Source organism: Rhinoraja longicauda, chromosome 32 (assembly GCF_053455715.1).
Source record: "Rhinoraja longicauda isolate Sanriku21f chromosome 32, sRhiLon1.1, whole genome shotgun sequence".
NCBI classification, from domain to species: domain Eukaryota; kingdom Metazoa; phylum Chordata; class Chondrichthyes; order Rajiformes; family Arhynchobatidae; genus Rhinoraja; species Rhinoraja longicauda.
Genome location: NC_135984.1, coordinates 17,068,690 through 17,088,371, shown reverse-complemented (window position 1 = coordinate 17,088,371; position 19,682 = coordinate 17,068,690). Strand labels below are relative to the sequence as shown.

General features: G+C 42.6%; 1 protein-coding gene across 2 annotated transcripts in view; it reads left to right on the top strand.

Annotated features, from left to right (window-relative positions):
• The window catches only part of LOC144608712 (uncharacterized), a 42,934-nt gene extending 23,562 nt beyond the window's left edge, over nt 1-19,372 (top strand). Inside the window, exons 4-7 of one of the 2 annotated variants that reach the window (XM_078426735.1) lie at nt 2,280-2,573; nt 11,453-11,497; nt 13,893-13,984; nt 16,635-19,372. In XM_078426735.1, the coding sequence (XP_078282861.1) occupies nt 2,280-2,573; nt 11,453-11,497; nt 13,893-13,957 (404 nt within the window). In that variant the 3' untranslated portion in view covers nt 13,958-13,984; nt 16,635-19,372. Of the gene's footprint in view, nt 1-2,279; nt 2,574-11,452; nt 11,498-13,892 lie in introns of both variants that reach the window. The other variant, XM_078426734.1, reaches the window with a different exon arrangement.
• The last annotated feature ends 310 nt before the right edge of the window (nt 19,373-19,682 follow it).

Genomic DNA, 19,682 nt, shown 5'->3' with positions numbered 1-19,682 from the left:
CTGCGTCAATGCAATGTAATACTTGCTTGTTGTGAATCTGTCCCTGTATATTTGGGTAGAATTATTGTTTTATGTTAGAAACATAGAAACATAGAAAATAGGTGCAGGAGGAGGCCATTCGGCCCTTCGAGCCAGCACCGCCATTCATTGTGATCATGGCTGATCGTCCCCAATCAATAACCCGTGCCTGCCTTCTCCCCATATCCCTTGATTCCACTAGCCCCTAGAGCTCTATCTAGCTCGCTCTTAAATCCATCCTGTGATTTGGCATCCACTGCCCTCCGTGGCAGAGAATCCACAAATTCACAACTCTTTGGGTGAAAAAGTTTTTTCTCACCTCAGTTTTAAATGGCCTCCCCTTTATTCTAAGACTGTGGCCCCTGGTTCTGGACTGGATGTTGGGAACATTTTTCCTGCATCTAGCTAGTCCAGTCCTTTTATAATTTTATATGTTTCTATAAGATCCCCTCTCATCCTTCAAAACTCCAGTGAATACAAGCCTAGTCTTTTCAATCTTTCCTCATATGTCAGTCCCGCCATCCCAGGGATCAATCTTGTGAACCTACGCTACACTGGCTCAATTACAAAGATGTCCTTCCTCAAATTAGGAGACCAAAACTGTACACAATACTCCAGATGTGGTCTTACCAGGGCCCTATACAACTGCAGAAGAACCTCTTTACTCCAATGATTATGAAAAATATTACGTTGGATAACCATGCGATTATAGTTGCAAATGGGTTATTTCAGTGTAAGATGTTAACGTAACGATATTTGATATTTTAGAAAATTATTATTTTTATTGCTAAATGAAGGAGGTTATTGTGGTATAATTTTAAAAAATCTCTCGGGAAATATATATGAAAATGCAACATTTCTATTTTAGGTTTCAAAGGGAGAACTGCATTTGTTGGGTTCCTGGAATTTGCTCAGTTTACAAACTAAATGATGGGAACTTGGTTACACTTACCAGCATGCAATCATTTTATTTAATTTGCTATTTGTGGGAACAGAAGAACATTCAGATTATTGCAAAATATTTAAAGTAATTGAGTAGAAATTTGAAATGAAAGTCAAAGGAACAGAATTATTGGAGCAGTTCTTTGCAAATATGTTCGTGTTTGCGCATTTTACATGTGAAAGAGAGGGCAGTTTTCTATCCCAATATGTTGAAGTTAAATTATTTTAAAATTCATTGTTGTGTTTGGCGTAAGAGAGAGAATGGATTACTTCCAGTTCTAATTTCATACAGTTCCATCCAAACTATTTTATACCACGTTCAATACAGAGTGAAGTCCAACAAAATGACACAGGCTCAGCATTGGAAACCATCAGAGATTTGTTCTGGAATAAATGTGGGCACAATTTGGCAATAACATATTTGCAAGGAACTGTGCTCCAGTAATTCATTTCCATTGGCTCCCATTGGAAATTTATAAATGTGTTTGTATTTCAGTATGTGGTTAACTTGAATCTAGTTCTAATCATTCTTTTAATTATAATTTTTCACGACAAAACCCAGCTCCTCTGTTGTCTGACTGTCTCTATCTCTCACACTCTTTTTGCATCCTTCCTTGTGCCCTCTCTCATTCTATCATTCCCCCAAACTCTCACACTTCCTGCTTTTCCTCTCTTGTCAATCTCCTCCTATTCTCTCTCTCCCTCTCCGCTTGCTCTCACTGGCTAGCTTTCTCCTGGCCTACCCGGTTCTTTCATTTTTCTCCTATCTAGAAATTGCTGAGCATTTGATTAAAGTGACTGAAGGTCAGCATGCGACCAGCCACAATTAACTTACCTTAATCAATTCAATTACACGATTTGATGTCACAGAATTTGACCTCGTGGTTCTAAGTTCTAAGTGAAAGCATGCATAAACCATTGCTGTACTGGAGACCTAGTGTTATCCAAGGTATAAAGCCATGATTACTTTGCGCAAGAATTGATTGGATTATTTCTCCTGTCTCATCTTAGTTGCACAAAGTGACTCCACAACCCAGTTTTTCCAAAGCTTGTGAGAACACAAATCCATCTTAGCTGAACTACAGCAAGAAATGCTGCTCCAGTTTCCTAATTGGTAGGGTGAAACCGGAATTGGGTGCATTCATTTTGCAACCTGCCCAAAGCACAATTTTAACAAATTTGGACTAATAATAACTGATGGACATAAAATTCCAACTTTCATTCTTTATACACTAGTTGGTAGATAGATCAAGACGTAAATGAAATATGGGCGTTTTCAAAATGCTGAATATTTTATTTTTGTATTTGTTTTTAAACAGGCATTAAACAGTTAAAAGTCACCCTGAAATCCGGCAGACGGGGATCGCTGATGTGTCCTCACTCATTAAACATCAAAGATAAAAGTTATATTTCGTACTGGCAAAAAGAAGATAAAACAATTTGCTATGTGAATATCAAAGTAAAGTGTGCTGGATTTCATCTTGATGTGGATAAAAAAGAAATTACCTTAACTATTCCAGAAGTGAAATCCTCAGATTCTGGAAACTACACTGGCTACTTGTACACAAAAGATGAAAATTTTGAATGCAAAGTTAACTTGCTTGTAGGACAAGGTAGGTGTTTTAAAAATTGGTGTGGCTTTGAGGTACTTTCAAGTCAAATATTATGACAAAATCAATTCATAGGTTGGGATTTATATGTGATGGTAAATCCATTTTATGTATCATCTATGCATTGGCTGGAGTAAAGCTGGATTCCTGGACTGAAAAGTTTGTGCTAATGTTTCCTCAAAGTTGCAGACTAACTTGATGCCGAGCTTCACATGAGTAACATAGCATAAGCTAGAATGACAGTGATGTTTCTGTTCCTTAAATATGTAACATGGGAGCACAGAGGGTACTGTTGCTTTGCAATATCGATCGTGACCTATAACATGGAAGAGTATAGCACAAGAATAGGCCATTCAGCCCACAATGTCTGTGCCGAACATGATGCCAAGGCCATCTTTTATCTACCTACACATGATCTATATCCCTCCATTCTCTGCATATCTATATGTCTATCCAAAAGTCTCTTAAATGCCACAAACGAATATCTGCCTCAACCGCTAACCCCAGCAGTGTGCTCCAGGCACTCACCACCCTCTGTGTAAAGACAAAAACGTGCCCCATACATCTCCTTTAAACTTTGCGCTCTCTAGTATTTGATTTTTTGATCTTGGGAAAAAGATTTTTAGCTGTATCGCTATGTACACCTTTACAGCTATGCCCTCTAGTGTTGGGCATTTCCACCCTGGGGGGAGAAGGTTCTGACTGTCTACCCGATCTATGCCTCTCATAATTTTATATACTTCTGTTCTCCCCGCAACCTCTGGTGCTCCAGAGAAAACAATCCAAGACTGTCCAATCCGAGTCCCCTGTAGCTAATACTGCCTAATTCAGGTAAACCTCCTCTGCAGCCTTTCCAAACCCTCCACATCCTTCTTGTATTGGGGCAACTAAAACTGCAGACTATACTCCAAATGCAGCCTAACTAAAGTCATACAAAGCTGCGCCATGACTTCCTGGCTCTTGTACTCAAGGGTATACTCCCCTGACACCAACTCTGTGGCATTTCAATCTCGCACTGTATGACCTTTCCCCAAGTGCTTCTGTTTTCTGGGCAGCACAAAGATGTGCTGGAGAGTCAATTGGCCACCATAAATTTCTGCTGGTGTAAGAGGGGAAGTAGTAGTGGCAGTGAGGAGGGAAAACACCTGAGCGAGAACAGACTGCAAGGAAACAAATGGGGAGGAAATGGAACCAACAGTATTGCTGGCTGCCATTGACTTGATGGGCTGAAAGTCCTCTGTATTGTCAGGAAGGTTGAAGGAGAACTCAAAATATTTACAAGGTCTAAAATTACACAACCTTTAGCACGGTGGTGGCACAGCAGTAAAACTACTGGACTAGCATCTCTAAAGCGAAAGACCCATACTAACTGGTGTAATCCTGGAAATATTAAGACGCTTTCTCGTTCCTGCTCGCCGGACCTGGAACATCTAACTATCTCATGCCGACCATTCTACCTACCCCGGGAGTTCAGCTCGGTGATCATCACAGCCGTCTATATCCCACCGCATGCGGACACCGACGTGGCACTGTCCACCCTACACGATGTGTTGTGTCAACACCAAAACAAGAACCCTGATGCGGCTGTGCTGGTGGCTGGAGACTTCAATAGGGGAAATCTCAAAAAGGTAATGCCCAACTTCTACCAACACATCACGTGTGTCACCAGGGGGGAAAGAACTTTGGACCACTGCTACACGCCGTTCAGGAAAGGCTACAAGGCCGTTTCTCTCCCTCCTTTTGGGAAATCTAACCACGCTGCCATTTTCCTGCTGCCGGAGTACAAACAACGGATAGTACGGGAAGCGACAGTGACGAGGGACGTAAAGCGGTGGGCTGATCATTCAGAGGCCATGCTGCATGATGCACTGAGCGAAGTCGACTGGAACATGTTCCAAGCAAGTTCCAGAGACGTAAATGAGTTTGCGGAAGCGGTTACGGACTTCATTGCCACAATAGCCGATACCATCATCCCCACGGTAAGGGTCAGTATCTTCCCTAACCAAAAACCCTGGGTGAACAGGTCTATTCGCGTGGCCTTGAATGCTCGCACCGCTGCTTACAACTACGGCCTGGCATCCGGCAACATGGATGACTACAAGGGAGAGTCCTACCGACAGCGAGGGGCAGTGAAGGATGCAAAAAGGAGGTACCGGGACAAGATGGAGTCACAGATGGACCAGCAGGACACCAGGCGCCTTTGGCAGGGGCTACGGACTATAACTAGCTACAGGTCCAGCACCCCCTCAACCGGAAGTGCCGGCTCCTCCTTAGCTGATGACCTGAACTCTTTTTATGCACGGTTTGAGACGGGTAACACCACCAGCTCGCCGTCTAAAAACAGCACCGAAGGGGCGCTGGCTAGCGAGGCTGGAGGGGGATCCACCGCGGGGGATGTGCACACATTCTCGGTGTCCGAGCATGAGGTGAGGTGAGGTGGGCTCTGACGCGTGTGAACACGAGGAAAGCTGGAGGCCCAGATGGTATATCTGGGCGAGTACTAAAGTCTTGTGCTACTCAGCTTGCTCCAGTGCTCACCACAATATTCAACCTCTCCTTGGCAAAGTCCGTGGTCCCTGCATGCTTCAAAAGATCCATCATTGTACCGGTGCCAAAGAATGCCTCTCCAGCGTGTTTAAATGACTACCGACCGGTGGCCCTCACCTCGGTTGTCATGAAATGCTTTGAGAGGCTAGTCAAGAAGCACATCTGCGCCCTCCTTCCTCGCAACATGGACCCACTACAGTTTGCATACCGTCCGAACAGGTCCACGGATGATGCGGTCTCCCAGGTTCTACACACCGCTCTCTCTCATCTGGACAGCCAGGGGGGCTATGTGAGGATGCTGTTCATTGACTTTAGTTCAGCATTCAACACAATAATCCCCAGCAGACTGGTTGAGAAGCTGCTGGAACTGGGGCTTAGCACCCCTCTGTGTGCCTGGGTCCTGGACTTTCTCACTGCCAGGCCCCAAGTGGTCAGGATGGGGAACACACATCTAGCTCCCTCACCCTGAACATAGGATCCCCCCAGGGCTGCGTCCTTAGCCCCCTACTGTACTCCCTGTACACACATGACTGTGGGGCCAGGTTCAGCTCAAACTCCATCATCAAGTTTGCTGATGACACTGTGGTGGTGGGCCGGATCTCCAACAACGATGAGAAGGCCTACCGGGAGGAGGTGGCTGATCTGGCACTCTGGTGTCAGGACAATAGCCTCCTCTTGAATGTCACTAAAACAAAGGAGCTGATTGTGGACTTCAGAAGGGCTAAACATCCAAGGACGTACACGCCACTGGAGATAAATGGGTCTATTGTGGATAGGGTGAGCAGTTTTAAATACTTGGGAGTCCGCATCGCAGAGGATCTGACGTGGGCAACGCACATTGCCGCACTGGTGGGTAAGGCTAAGCAGCGCCTTTACCACCTTAGACAACTGAGGAAATTCAGAGTGTCTCTGAGGATCCTTCATTGCTTCTACTCTGGGGCTGTAGAGAGCATCCTGTCCGGCAACATTACAGTCTGGTTTGGGAACAGCTCTGCCCAGGACAGGATGGCCCTGCAGAGAGTAGTGCGTTCGGCAGAACGCACCATGGGAACTACACTCGTCCCCCTGCAGGACCTATACACCAGGAGGTGCAGATCCAGAGCAAGCAAGATCATGAGGGACCCCTGCCACCCCAGTAACGGACTGTTCCAGATGCTACGATCAGGCAAACGCCTCTGCTGTCACGCTGTGAAAACGGAGAGGATGAGACGGAGCTTCTTCCCACAGGCCATCAGGACTGTCAACTTTTATAACCCCAGAGACTAAATTTTTGTCGACACTAATAGTAACTTATTAACTTTATTTGTATGCTGTAACTGTAATTCTTTTTGTGCACAACCCGCAGGCATTGCCACTTTCATTTCACTGCACATCGTGTATGTGTATGTGACAAATAAATTTGACTTGACTTGACTTGACTAATTAATTGAGAGAGGGAGTTAAAATCCCACCAGGGCAGCTGTGTGATTTTAAATTTAGTTAACGGAGCATTTTAAAAGAACTAGTCAGTAGCAACAATGGCCATAAAATTATTGGATTGGCCTACAAAAGTCTGATTTCCTGATGCTATTCAATGGAGGAAATCCAACCCTTCTCTGACTCCAGTCACACAACTCCAGGCAAACATCCACTCTATTGTGCGTCAACCCTACCGAGGTTGAATGAGAGAAACTATAAAATTAAATGGAGCGTTGACTTAGGTTCCGAGTTCTGACATGGTCTTGTTGCCCCCCAATCCACTCAAGAAGAACTTGACAAAATATCTGGGGGACCAGCGTCTAAACTGAGAGAACAGTCTTGCAAACCCGTTAAGCAATGGGTCTGACACATTACGCACAGAATTGTACCTGACAGACAATGTCTTCCATCACATCCTCTGGCAGGACTGACTGACTGACCCATCAGAGTTGGAGTGTCTGGAGTGCATAGTGTTATGTGTTAACCCTGGGGGGCCTCAACATTCACTCCAGATTCCATGCAGTCTCGTGGCATTCGGTTAACCAGGTGCAAGAAAACCTGATTATCAGATTCTGCCCTCCTTTAACGATGAATCAGTGCTCCTCCATTTTGAGATGTGCTGAAAATACTTAGGGCACAGAATGCTGTCTGCATGGGTTCTTTAATGTCTGTGTCACTGACCAAGCCCTAAAGAGCACATCTGCTAGATTGGGTTTAGTTTAATTTTAGCTTAGTTTAGAGGTACAACATGACAACAGGCCCTTTAGCCCACCGAGTCTATGCCAACGATCAATCACCCGATCACGCTAGTTCATCAGTTCATCACTTGTAGGAGCAGAATTAGGCCATTCAGCCCATCAAGCATACTCTGCCATTCAATCATGGATGATCTATCTGTCCCACTCAACCCCATTCTCCTGCCTTCTCTCCATAGCCCCTGACACCTGTACTAATCGAGAATCTGCCATTTTCCACCTTAAAAATCTCCATTGTTGGCCTCCACAGCCTTCTGTGGCTATAAATTCAACCGATTCACCACACTCTGACTAAAGAAATTCCTCCTCATCTTTCAAAAGTTATGTAAACTCTCCCACTAGTGGAAACATCCTCTCTACATCCTCTCTATCCAGGCCTTCACTATTTGGTAAGTTTCAATGAGGTCCCCATTCATCCTTCTAAACTCCAGCGAGTACAGGCCCACTGCCAGCAAACATTGATCATATGTTAACCCAATCATTCCTGGGATCATTCTCGAAATCCACCTCTAGACCCTTCCCAGCGCCACCACATCTTTCCACAGATATGGAGCCCATATACTGTATCTATGTTCTCTGCTATCCCACTAGTTCTATGTTATCCCACTTTCTCATCCACTTCATACACACGAGGGGAAAATCCACACAGTCATGGGGAGAGAGTGTAAGCTCCACACTGACAGTACCCGTCAGGTTTGAACCCAGGTCTCCGGCACTATGAAGCGGCAGCTCTACCAGCTTTGCCCAGTTTAAAAAACAATCTGCTGCAGATAAAAGTGAGTGATTAAAGAGTTATATATAGGTATTTATTCACAAAATGCTGGAGTAACTCAGCAGGTCAGGCAGCATCTCAGGAGAGAAGGAATGGGTGACGTTTCGGGTCGAGACCCTTCTTCAGACTCACTGTCTCGACCCGAAATGTCGCCCATTCCTTCTCTCCTGAGATGCTGCCTGACCTGGTGAGTTACTCCAGCATTTTGTGAATAAATACCTTCGATTTGTACCAGCACCTGCAGTTATTTTCTTACAAAGAGTTAAATATAGTACATTAAACTTTGTTTTTACGGAAAGATGTTTCTCGTGAAATTCATCATGTAGAAATCAACTGATATTCATGTGAATCTGTGACAGTACATTCAGCGAGACCACAGGGGGGGTTGTATTTACGGTTTACTTCCTTGATCTTTGTGCCAGGAAGTAAATATGCAGAGACCATCACCTGCTTTATATCTACAATTACACATTTTTTTGAGGTAGCACTTCTATCTCACCACGATTTAAATGGCCACCGGTCCAAAGTGGACAGTTTTCTTTGTTGTTCAGTGTATAATCCTCAAGTTATTTAAAACACCGGCATCTCTGTGCAATTATGTACTTTGGAGTTGTGTTTAAGATTGATTTGCCTAATGTGCAAATTTGGATTAGAGTGCCTGGACTATAAAGAGAGGGTGGATGAACTTGAATTGATTTCCCTGGAGTGTTGGAGGCTGAGGGGGAACCTGATAGAAGTGTATAAATTTATGAAAAGCCTTGCTTGGGTAGACAGCCAGAACATGCTTTCAGTGGAAATGTCAAAGCCTGGAGAGCATAGTGTTGTGAGTGAGGCAAGAATTAAAAGAGAAGTGTGGGGCAAGTATTATTACACAGAGAGTGGTGGGTGTCCCTAATACGCTGCCATGGGTGGTGGTGGAGACTGATATAATAGTGGCGTTTAAGAGGGTTTTAGCTAGGCATATGGATATGCAGGGTATGGATCACGTGGACAAAGAGAAGATTAGTTTAAGTTGGCATCATGTTCGGCACAGATACATAAAAACATGGAAACGTAGAAAATAGATGCAGGTGTAGGCCATTCGGCCCTTCGAGCTATCACCGTCATTCAATATGATCAAGGTTGATCATCCAAAATCAGTACCCCATTCCTGCTTTTTCCCCTTATCCATTGATGCCTTTAGTCCTGAGCTAAATCTCTTTTGAAAAATGGGCATTGTAGGCCAAATGGCAAGGTCCTGTGCTGAACTGTTCTAATTTTTTAATATCTCATTTTACAATCTGCACAAGATCAGATGAAGTGTATGGTGAAGCCTTATCACTAACTATCAATATCAATGGCTGATATTTCTGCTCCAAGTGGCAACCTTCTGATGCTGTGGCCTATTGTCAAGATTTGGCCTGTATCGCACTCATGAAGATTCACCTACAGTTCCAAATTGGAGGTTAATCTTCGTTTATATCTGAAAGTTTATATTCTTCCCCACCCACCAAATCCCATAACCAGACATGTGGGACGGAGCTGCAGATGCTGGTGTACACCAAATATAGGCACAAAATGTTGGAGTAACTCAGCGGGTCAGGCAGCATCTCTGGGGAAAAGGAATAGGTGACATTTCGTGTTGAGACCGTTCTTCATACCCTTTGCATAGTGGTAAATGCGAGAGATGGTAATAAACAGAATATAACTTTAACCTCCAGAAAAATGCAAGAAGAACTTGTTAGGATCATGATAAATAGAACATTTGTATTACTAATTTGCTACTCAGTCTTGATTTGACCCAAAATAAATCTCTTGCAATACTTGCTTCCTGCAATTCATATTTTTTCAAACAGAAAGAGACTGAGAAATAATTATTCCGATAACTCATAACTTCTAATCATAGTTGGCATCCATTATATTCATTATGAATTAAAACCATCCTGAGTTGCAAGAGATGAGTCCAATGCCTAATTGTTTTGTAAGGATAAGCAATTGATTTTAGTTTGACTAGCTTTTGTAGATTTTGTAACGTTAAATTGAGGAAGTTTTTGGAAACTGAAATCTGTCTCTGCCTTCCTGTTTCTTTTAAATTTAAACTCCGATAATACAGTTTCAGTTTGCGAAAATGCACTCTTGAAAACCATTTATTTAGTCAGTCATGGTTTATATTTCACATTTTACTTTGAACATCAATGTGGTAAAAGAAGGGGGCTCATTGCGTACACTTCCCAGTGCTGAGAGGAGTCGTTACTGCTAACTGGATCAAGTAAAGCACACGAGTCCCATGACCGCAGTCAGCAAAATTCTATAATTGTTTGAGATCACATTTCTGATGTTAAAAATTACTGGAGGCAGAAGAGATGCCCTCTGATACCCTCTTGCCCTGCACATCTTTAAACTTTGTCCCAGTCACCTTAAAACAATGCCCACTGGCTTTAATGTTTCCACTCTGGGGGAAAAAGGCTCTGACTGTCTACCCTTTCTGTGCCTCTCGTAATTTTATATACGTCTATCAGGTCTCCTGTCAACTTCTGATGCGCTAAAACTAGGGAGTAATGTTGAGTGATTCTTCTCCAGATTTAGTTTAGATGCATGTTAATGCTTTGGAGTAAAGCACAAAAACCTCTGCTGCCCAGAAAGATTTTTCCACTCCTACCCAGAGTGAAGAGAGGGAGGAGGAATGTATAAAGCTGGAGTGCTCTGAAGTGGAGCTTGTGGACACTTGATGGGCCCAATAGCCGCCTCCTGTGACCATCATCATAGCCTCATCACAGCTTTGGCCCAAACATGGAAGAATGAGACTTGAGTGAATGTCCTCTACATCAGGACAGCGTTTTCGCTGAGTGTGGCATCGGATGACTCAATAAAACTAACACCCTTGAATTTCAAAGGGAAGATACTTGCAGGGTTGATGTCAGAACTTCTCACTTAACCCATGAAACGCTGGAACGATTGTGCTGTGTTCCATAAGCCAAACGGCATCCGTAGAAATGCTGAGTTACTCCAGCATTTTGTGTCCATTTTAAGAAGACTAATTTCTCCACCACCTACATGTATTTCCAGCTCTCTGCATAATCTATTTTCTGCTGAATCAATCAAAATATTATATTTTCATTCTGCTATGAAAGGATATTTTGAAAAGCAAAAACTGCCAATTGCACTGGGTTGTAACAGATTTCAAAAAGCTCAAGGCGATTGAAAGGCACAATTTTGCTTAGTAAGGGCTGTGATGGACTTTTCTGCCAACATAAATAATGCATTTCATACTTTAGTGTTCCTTTTATGAAATCTGAACTGCTGTTTTTTTTCAATTCAAGTGATGTCTTTCAAGTGATCCTGTCTGATTGATGTCTTCCATTTTATTACAGATAGCAGAATGTTGCATGGTTCTCATGGCATTTGTACAACAGCAGGTATGAATGCAAGGGCTAAGCTAATCTTTCAACACACAAAAAAAGCATTGTTAAATGTGGGAAATTACACATTCCTTTGATGTAATTCAAACTCCAGAACCCTCGCCTCCTCTCAGAGTATTGTGGAATCATGGAAAGGTGCAGCACAGATGTTGGCCCTTCTAGCCTACCCTGTCCACACCAACCATTTTGCTCTGCTAACCCATTTGCCTGCATTAGGCTCGTATCCCTTCATATGTTTCCTACCCAAGTATCTATCCAAACGCCTTTTCAACACTGTAATTGCATCGATCTCCATTACCTATCCTGGCAGCTCTTCCATATTTTCAGCACTACTGTGAAAAACCTCCCCCTCAGATCTCATTTAAAGTTCTCACTGTAAACCTGTGCCCTCTAGTTGAAGGCTCCGCTGGGTTAAACTTTCCGATTATCTATCGTATCTGTGCCCCTCATAATTGTATAATTCTTACTAAGGTCATGTCTCAACCTCATGTAATAATTTCAGTAATAATAAACCCAGCCTATCTAATGCCTCCATATAACAACAGAACTCCATTCCAAGAAATGCTAATGAATCCCTTCTGTGCTCCCTTCACAGCTATTACATCTTCCCTGCCAAATGCTCACCAGAACTGTACACTCTTATTGCAATCTAACCAATATTTTGTCTTTCCACCATCTGGAACCCACAAGTCAAGATTTTGATGGAACACAACTAATTTGCCTGAACACAACTCCACCTGTCCAATGATATTCAAGACAAATTAGGCTGCTGGATTGGCATGCGCACGTTCTTTCCCTTCACCAAAACGGAAACATATGTGATTCACAGATGCACTGCAATCCTCACCAAGGTTCTGTCAACACTTGCCCTCATCAAAAAAAAAAAAAATAGAGGGCAACAGGCCATGGTGGACACTACCACCCATGGATTCATAGAACAGTGCAAGACAGGCCCTTCAGTCTGCAATGTCTGTGCTGAACATAGTGCCAAGACCAACCCTTATCTGCCTGCACATCATCTGTATCCCTCCATATCCATGAGTTTATTCAAAAGTCTCTTTAATGCCACTATTAATCTGCATCTATCATCATCCCTGGCAGTGTGTTCCAGGCATTCACTACCCTCTTTGTGTAAAAAGCAACTTGCCTAGCACATCTCCTTTAAACTGCCCCTCACCTTAGAGCTATGCCCTCTAGTGTTTGCTAGTTTCATTCTACGTCAAGCAGCAAAATTGACGTGGAAATATTTCACAGTGGCTTTGTCATCGAAGATTGAATTCCTGGAGATTCCTGAACAATTCCTGAAAGTAAGCATGCAGGTACAACAGGCAGTGGAAAGCTAATGACATGTTGGCCTTCATAACGAGAGGAGTTGAGTATAGGAACAAAGAGGTCCTTCTGCAGTTGTACAGGGCTCTGGTGAGACCACACCTGGAGTATTGTGTATAGTTTTGGTCTCCTAATTTGAGGAAGGACATTCTTGCTATTAAGGGAGTGCAGCGTAGGTTCACGAGATTAATTCCCGGGATGGCGGGACTGTCATATGAAAGAATGGGCTTGTATTCACAGGAATTTAGAAGGATGAGAGGGGATCTTATAGAAACATATAAAATTATTAAGGGATTGGACAAGCTAGATGCAGGAAACATCTTCCCAATGTTGGGGGAGTCCAGAACCAGGGGCCACAGTTTAAGAATAAGGAGTTGGCCATTTAGAACTGAGATGAGGAAAACCTTTTCACCCAGAGAGTTGTGAATTTGTGGAATTCTCTGCCTCAGAAGACAGTGGAGGCTGGTTCACTGGATACATTCAGAAGAGAGTTAGATAGAGCTCTTAGGGCTAGCAGAATCAAGGGATATGGGGAGAAGGCAGGAACGGGGTACTGATTGTGGATGATCAGCCATGAACACATTGAATAGCGGCACTGGCTCGAAGGACCTACTCCTGCACCTATTGTCTATGTATCTATGTGATTCCATTCACAAGAAGGATTGCAATAATTCTATTGTGGGAAAGAACTGCAGATGCTGATTTAAATCGAAGATAGACACAAAATGCTGGAGTAACTCAGCAGGGCAGGCATCATCTCTGGATCCTGAAAGGCAAATGGGTGGACATTGAATAACAGTGATGTCCACGTCACATAAATAAATGATTAATAATGCAATTCAAGGCTGAATCTCCAGGCACCTCCTGTTCCAGGAATGATTATTATTCATTAATTGCCCAACATTCTCTGAAAATGCCTTGATTGAATTTGTCCAGGGTTCTCATTAAGGCGATGATGAAATTGGAAAGAATTCTACCATCAGATTCATTTGTATCATTGACGTGCTTTAGATGTTTTAAAAAATCATTTGTGTAATTCATGCCAAACTTCTATTCTTTTCAGGTCCGTTCTTGCTACTACTCCCACTTGCTGTGGTCATTTGGAATTTTCCATTCCTATTGCTGTAGAACAGGAAATGTTGCCGCATACCTGAGGTCTGAAAATCTGCAGTTCTCAAAAGATAATTTACCATTCAAGTAATGTGCAACATAAAGAGGATATTTGCAAAACATGCAAAATATCAATTAAAATCACCTGAGGGACAATCCTGAAAAGTTGCAATAATACATACCACTTTCAGCTTGTATGCATGACATTTTGGGCCAAAAATGGAACTGTTACATTCCTGACTATTTTGTCTATTGTGATATGAGGGCATTTCAGCAGGATATGAATTGTGATTTAATAATAATAATTCATTTATTTTATATAGCGCCTTATCGGATGCTCAAAGCGCTTTACAAAAACAATTAACATAGAAACAAACAGACAAACTATCCTGACGGAAAAGCGGCGAATACACAACGCCAGCGTCCTCTCACGTCAGGGTCCGGCAGTAGACATCAAAAAGCACAAGACACACAGATATAATTTTTACACAAACAGCCATCACAGTGATTGCTCTAGGCACACCCTCACTGTGATGGAAGGCAAAGTCTTATCTCCTCCTCATTCTTCTCCCGTGGTGCCACGAGGTGATCGAGGCTCCGAACTTTTTGAAGCCCCCACCGGGCGATGGAAAGTCCCAGGGCCGAGCCGAGCAGGCCGATGAAGGTCCTGAGCCCCCACCGGGCGATGGAAAGTGCCGTGGCCAGGCCACGCAGGGTGATGAAGGGCCTGCGGGCGGGTCGATCGTACCTCGCGCTTCGGGGCGGTCGAAGCTGCTACGGCTGGAGCTCCCAAAAGCCGGTCGCCAGCCAGGGACCTGCGAACTCCAGATGTTGCGGTCTGCAGGGCCCACGGCCGAAGCCTCCGAGATGGTAAGTCCAGGCCCTGCGACCGGAGTCTTTGAGGTCGATCCCAGCTGGAGGCCGCCGACTCCACGATGTTAGGCCGTAGCGCGAACGGAGATACGACACGGTAAAGGTCGCATCTCCGTTGAGGAGGAGATTTGAAAAAAAGGTTTCCCCCAACCCCCCCACCACCCCCCCACATACACAGAGTTAAAAATAAAACAAAACGTACATTTAACGACGACAATGACAAAAAAACAACAAAAAAAACAGAGAGACTGCCGGTGAGCCGCAGCTGCAGAACACAGCCACGCCCCTTGTACTTGGTACTGTGCATTTCCTTAAGGTAAGCATTCATGACAACCTAAAGGTGCAAGCCATATCCTGTGGCCGTGTTTTGGCATATTATTCCGCATTAACTACATAGATTTATTTTTACATTATCAAATAATTTAATTGTCTTTTAAAATACTTTGATTTTGTGAGGCTTCATTGGGCAATATATAAATGCAGGACTGGATATAAAAATGCAAATTACAAAACAATGGTTAGTGACAACAGTGGTATTTGTCATTTATAAAGTCCTTCCAAGCCTCCAGACTGAAAGTGTTTTTTGGTTTTAAATGCCAATACAGCAAGATTTAATTTAAGGTAAACTACTTCCCTTACTTTCCCTTGAGGCGAACTTTGCTTTTTGACATTCTGTTTTAAAAGTTAAAACTGTAATTAGTAAAATGAATTTCATTACTTTTAACAAAGCAGGTAAAACTTAAAACTAAAAATGTTGACTCGTTGAACTCGCAAGTCCGAGGTATGTTGCAAGTTTGGAGAAGGGAAATTAGGGACACAACCCCTTCTCTCTGCTTCAATAATGTGCTGCGATTCCGGCGTATACGTTTATCCAATCACAACGAGGAAACTTGAAGTCCTTTGAGTGTCCTTCCAAAATTTGAAGTCCTGAAGACAGATCTGTTTGACATTTATTCAAACAGTACAGAACCAAAATCATTTAGATCATTTCTAATTTGGAATTGACGTTATTTCCTGTCCATCATTCTAAATATACGAATGAAAATATTTTTGTGAACTAAACTCAGTAATTTTTGCTCTTGGATTGAGTGCATCTGTGCGAACTGTGAGAGAAAAGCTTGCTGGCCAATAACTATGGGATACTGGGAATGGGGCTGAACTAGCAAGTTATGGTGATGTTAGTAATCTTCTGTAAAGGTTGATAGTTTGCTCACATCCAACATTTGTACTCATCAAATCATGTGATGGAATTGAAGTGCAGATCTGACTGTTATTTAAAATTAAAAGCTCATACAAATGAATCTGCGGTTCAACATCATTTAACTAATCAACATTTTACAAGCCCACCATTGAATTGGAGTACCTAGTCTAATGATCGCATTCCCAGTTGCAGCAAACAATCATTCTAAACTGGGGACGATCTATTTATACACTACACCAACAGAAAATAAGTTTGAAAAATAGTCTTATCTCATCTTGCTGGAGATAAGTGATGGATAATTCACGTCAGAGGTTCTGACGTTTTAATCTCCGATTCTAATTGTGACAGTAATAACAATATTTGTGACATCATTTTACGTATATGTCCGTTTCTGTGTCTTGTGAATTGTGCATTTGCCACAGGTGAATTTAAGAATAGTTCTAATGTCGTGCTGCATGTAAAGTTCCCTGTGACAGATGCTTGAGGATATGTACATTTTGATTTTTGGGATCTCATCACTTCTGTTACATTCTCAACATGTAATCAAAATATTTTCAGAAGCTGAACAGACTGTTGCAATAATATTTCAAATCTGTGGAATTACGGTTTTATGTGATAAAGTTCCAGGTCAATTTAAATAGCGGGGTAGATCACTCGGCGCGGGGGAGCTGAGATCCCCCCCCCCCCCGATGCAGGAGCTTGATTGCACCGACGAGGAAGGCCCACCGCCGGCTAAGGGAGTCAAGATCGTCTCATCAACGGAAGGAGAAAGGCCCCCGACTGCTGGAGGACAAAGAAGGGAGAGAGTGAACGTTTTTTCACCTTCCATCACACTGAGGAATGCGGAGGAATGACTGTGGTGGATGTTCATGTTAAAATGTATTTCGTGTGTTCTGTTGCTTTTTATTGGTATGACTGTATGGCAAATGAAATTCCTTGTATGTTGTGATCCACTACGAATAGCTTTGAAACCAAATACCCTGAGGACTTGTTCATCATGGTTTGGGCTGGACCAGGCCGATCTCAAGAGTATGCTCCCAAGATACTATCAGCACGTCTCCAGTCCCACCAGAGGCTCAAACACCCTCGACCACTGTGACACAACTATCAAAGACATCTATCACTCCATCTGACTTTCAGACTCTGCTCCTCCTTCCTGCTTACAAGAAGAAACTAAATCAATAGGAGTTGGTATTGAAAGTCAATTCTTCACATGTTTAATGTTTTATTCTTAATGTTTAATGTTTTATTCTTAATTGTTTATTGTATGTTGTGTTACTTGCGAGCAAAGCACCATGGCAAATTCCTTGTATGTATACATACTTGGCTTATAAAATTTATTCAATTCAATTCAATTATTCAATTCAATTCAAGTCGAACAGTATTTGACTGAATAAACATGAGCTCCTACGTTGCTGTTTTGAGTCTGTCTAGGTCCATGTTCAAAGACTCGCCCCTAAGTGGGTGTTGTCACAGGGTTCATTAATAAGTGTGTAAAGGACTGCATGCCAAAGATGTCAAATTGAGTGTTCCCCAACTGGAAACTGGATGAACTGTGAGATACATTGCCAAGTAAGGATCAAGTCTGAGATGTTCAAGTCGTGTGACCCCGATGTGTATAAGAAATCTAGGTACCACCATCACAAAGAGATCAGGAATGCCAAGAGACAATTCCAGACAGACCACAAAGAACCTGTTGATTCTGGCAAACCTTGCACGCTATAATGGACTACATGCTGAGTCAGACAGAATCACTAGCAAGGGCATTCACCTTCCAGACGAGCTCATAAATTCTATGCTCATTTCGAACACCAGATCAGTGGAATTATGTCACCCACCCCCTTGGGTGTTCATGTACCACACCCAGCAGATTGGCAGCTGGGCAGAAGATACAAAAGTTTTAAAGTATGTATCACCAGAAAAAGCTTCTCTGATTTTATCAGACTCTTGAAAGGACCTGTAAGGATGAAATCCCACTCTTCCAATCTACCTTGTTGCAGCTCATGTACATTCTTTAATCTGCAATTTCTCTGCAGTTGTAACACAATGTACACCACTCAGTTTATTTTCACTTTTGCATTACCTGATGTGCTCATGTATAGTGTGATTTGCCTAGATAGCACCAAATCAAAGATCTTTACTGTACCTTGGTACACATGACATTAATAAACCAATGTCATTGGAAATATCAAGTCAGACAGCCTTTTTTATTTCAGCAGAAATTTCTAGTAACTTTGCCCTGACCAAATTATGAATGTTGCTTTTTTGCTTAAAGTATTGTGATGGTTTATAAACAGATGTGCACATTCCTTTTGCCCGGCAGTCAGATTGACAATCTGAATCAAAATCCACATCTGGTGAATAAAAATTATTTAAATTATATCAATACAATACAATACAATATATCTTTATTGTCATTGTACCCAGGGGTACAACGAGATTGGGAATGCGCCTCCCATACGATGCAATAATTTAAGTAATTTAGACAACAGCAACCCAACGAAACGAAACAATTGTAACAGTTTTAGACAGGGTAAAGTGCAAGTTGATCTATGCGTTGTGGCCATCCGGCTCAGCAGGACCGGTTCATAGCAGCTATGGCCCTGGGGATGAAGCTGAGTCTGGAGGTGCGGGCGTAGAAGGCCTTGTATCGTCTGTCCGATGGAAGGAGTTCGAACAGACTGTTGCAGGGGTGTGAAGAGTCTTTGTAGATGCTGGTGGCTTTTCTGAGGCATCGTGTGTTGTAGATGCCCTCCAAGTCTGGTAGCTGTGTTCCGATGGCCCTCTGAGCTCTATGTACTACCCGCTGTAGAGCTTTCCTTTCTGCCTCCGTGCAGCTGAGGTACCACACAGGGATGCCATGCGTTAGGATGCTCTCTATGGTGCAGCGGTAGAAGGTCGTCAGCAGCTGTTGGGGTAGACCAGACTTTTTCAGTGTTCTTAAGTAGAACAGTCTTTGTTGTGCCTTCTTGACCAGCGCAGCAGTGTTATTGGACCATGTTAGGTCCTCCGAAATGTGAGTGCCCAGAAACTTGAAGCTGGACACGCTCTCCACACTGTCCCCGTTGACCAGATGTGGATTTTTTGTTTCTTTCATTAGCACAAAGAGACAGACTGGTACCAAAACAAGCTTTGGTTTTGTACCAGATGCAATTTTTTATTCTTTCCTAGTGTCTGTTCTTCAAATTTAAAATTATAAATTAGAAAATTAATCTTTTATTCTCCAGTTTTTCAAAAAAGTATAATATATGTATTTAAATAAATACTTGTATTTTACTTATTACAGTTAAAATCTGTAAACAATTTGCATGTTTTGAACATCTTTGTTGATATAAACTTTCATGCTTTGAAACTTAAACATTTGAGAGCTAATATGAATTGTTTCAGGCGATGCAGTGGTATGATTGAATAAAAATGTGTGTTATGGTTCTTAAAGTATTTCAGCTCACAGCCTTTCCCAGCCAGGAACACCAAGTTATTTGTTTTACTTTTTGACCATACAAACACTGCTGTCATCTTCAACTTTGAAAAACCTGCTGAAGTAAATATGAAGTTGTAAAAGTTCTGCTTATATGGACAGTGCAGTTTTCTATTTGCACATAAGTCGTAAATTTGCACATAAGATCGCAAAAGTAAAATATAACAGAGGCTGAAAAGGTGACTCAATAG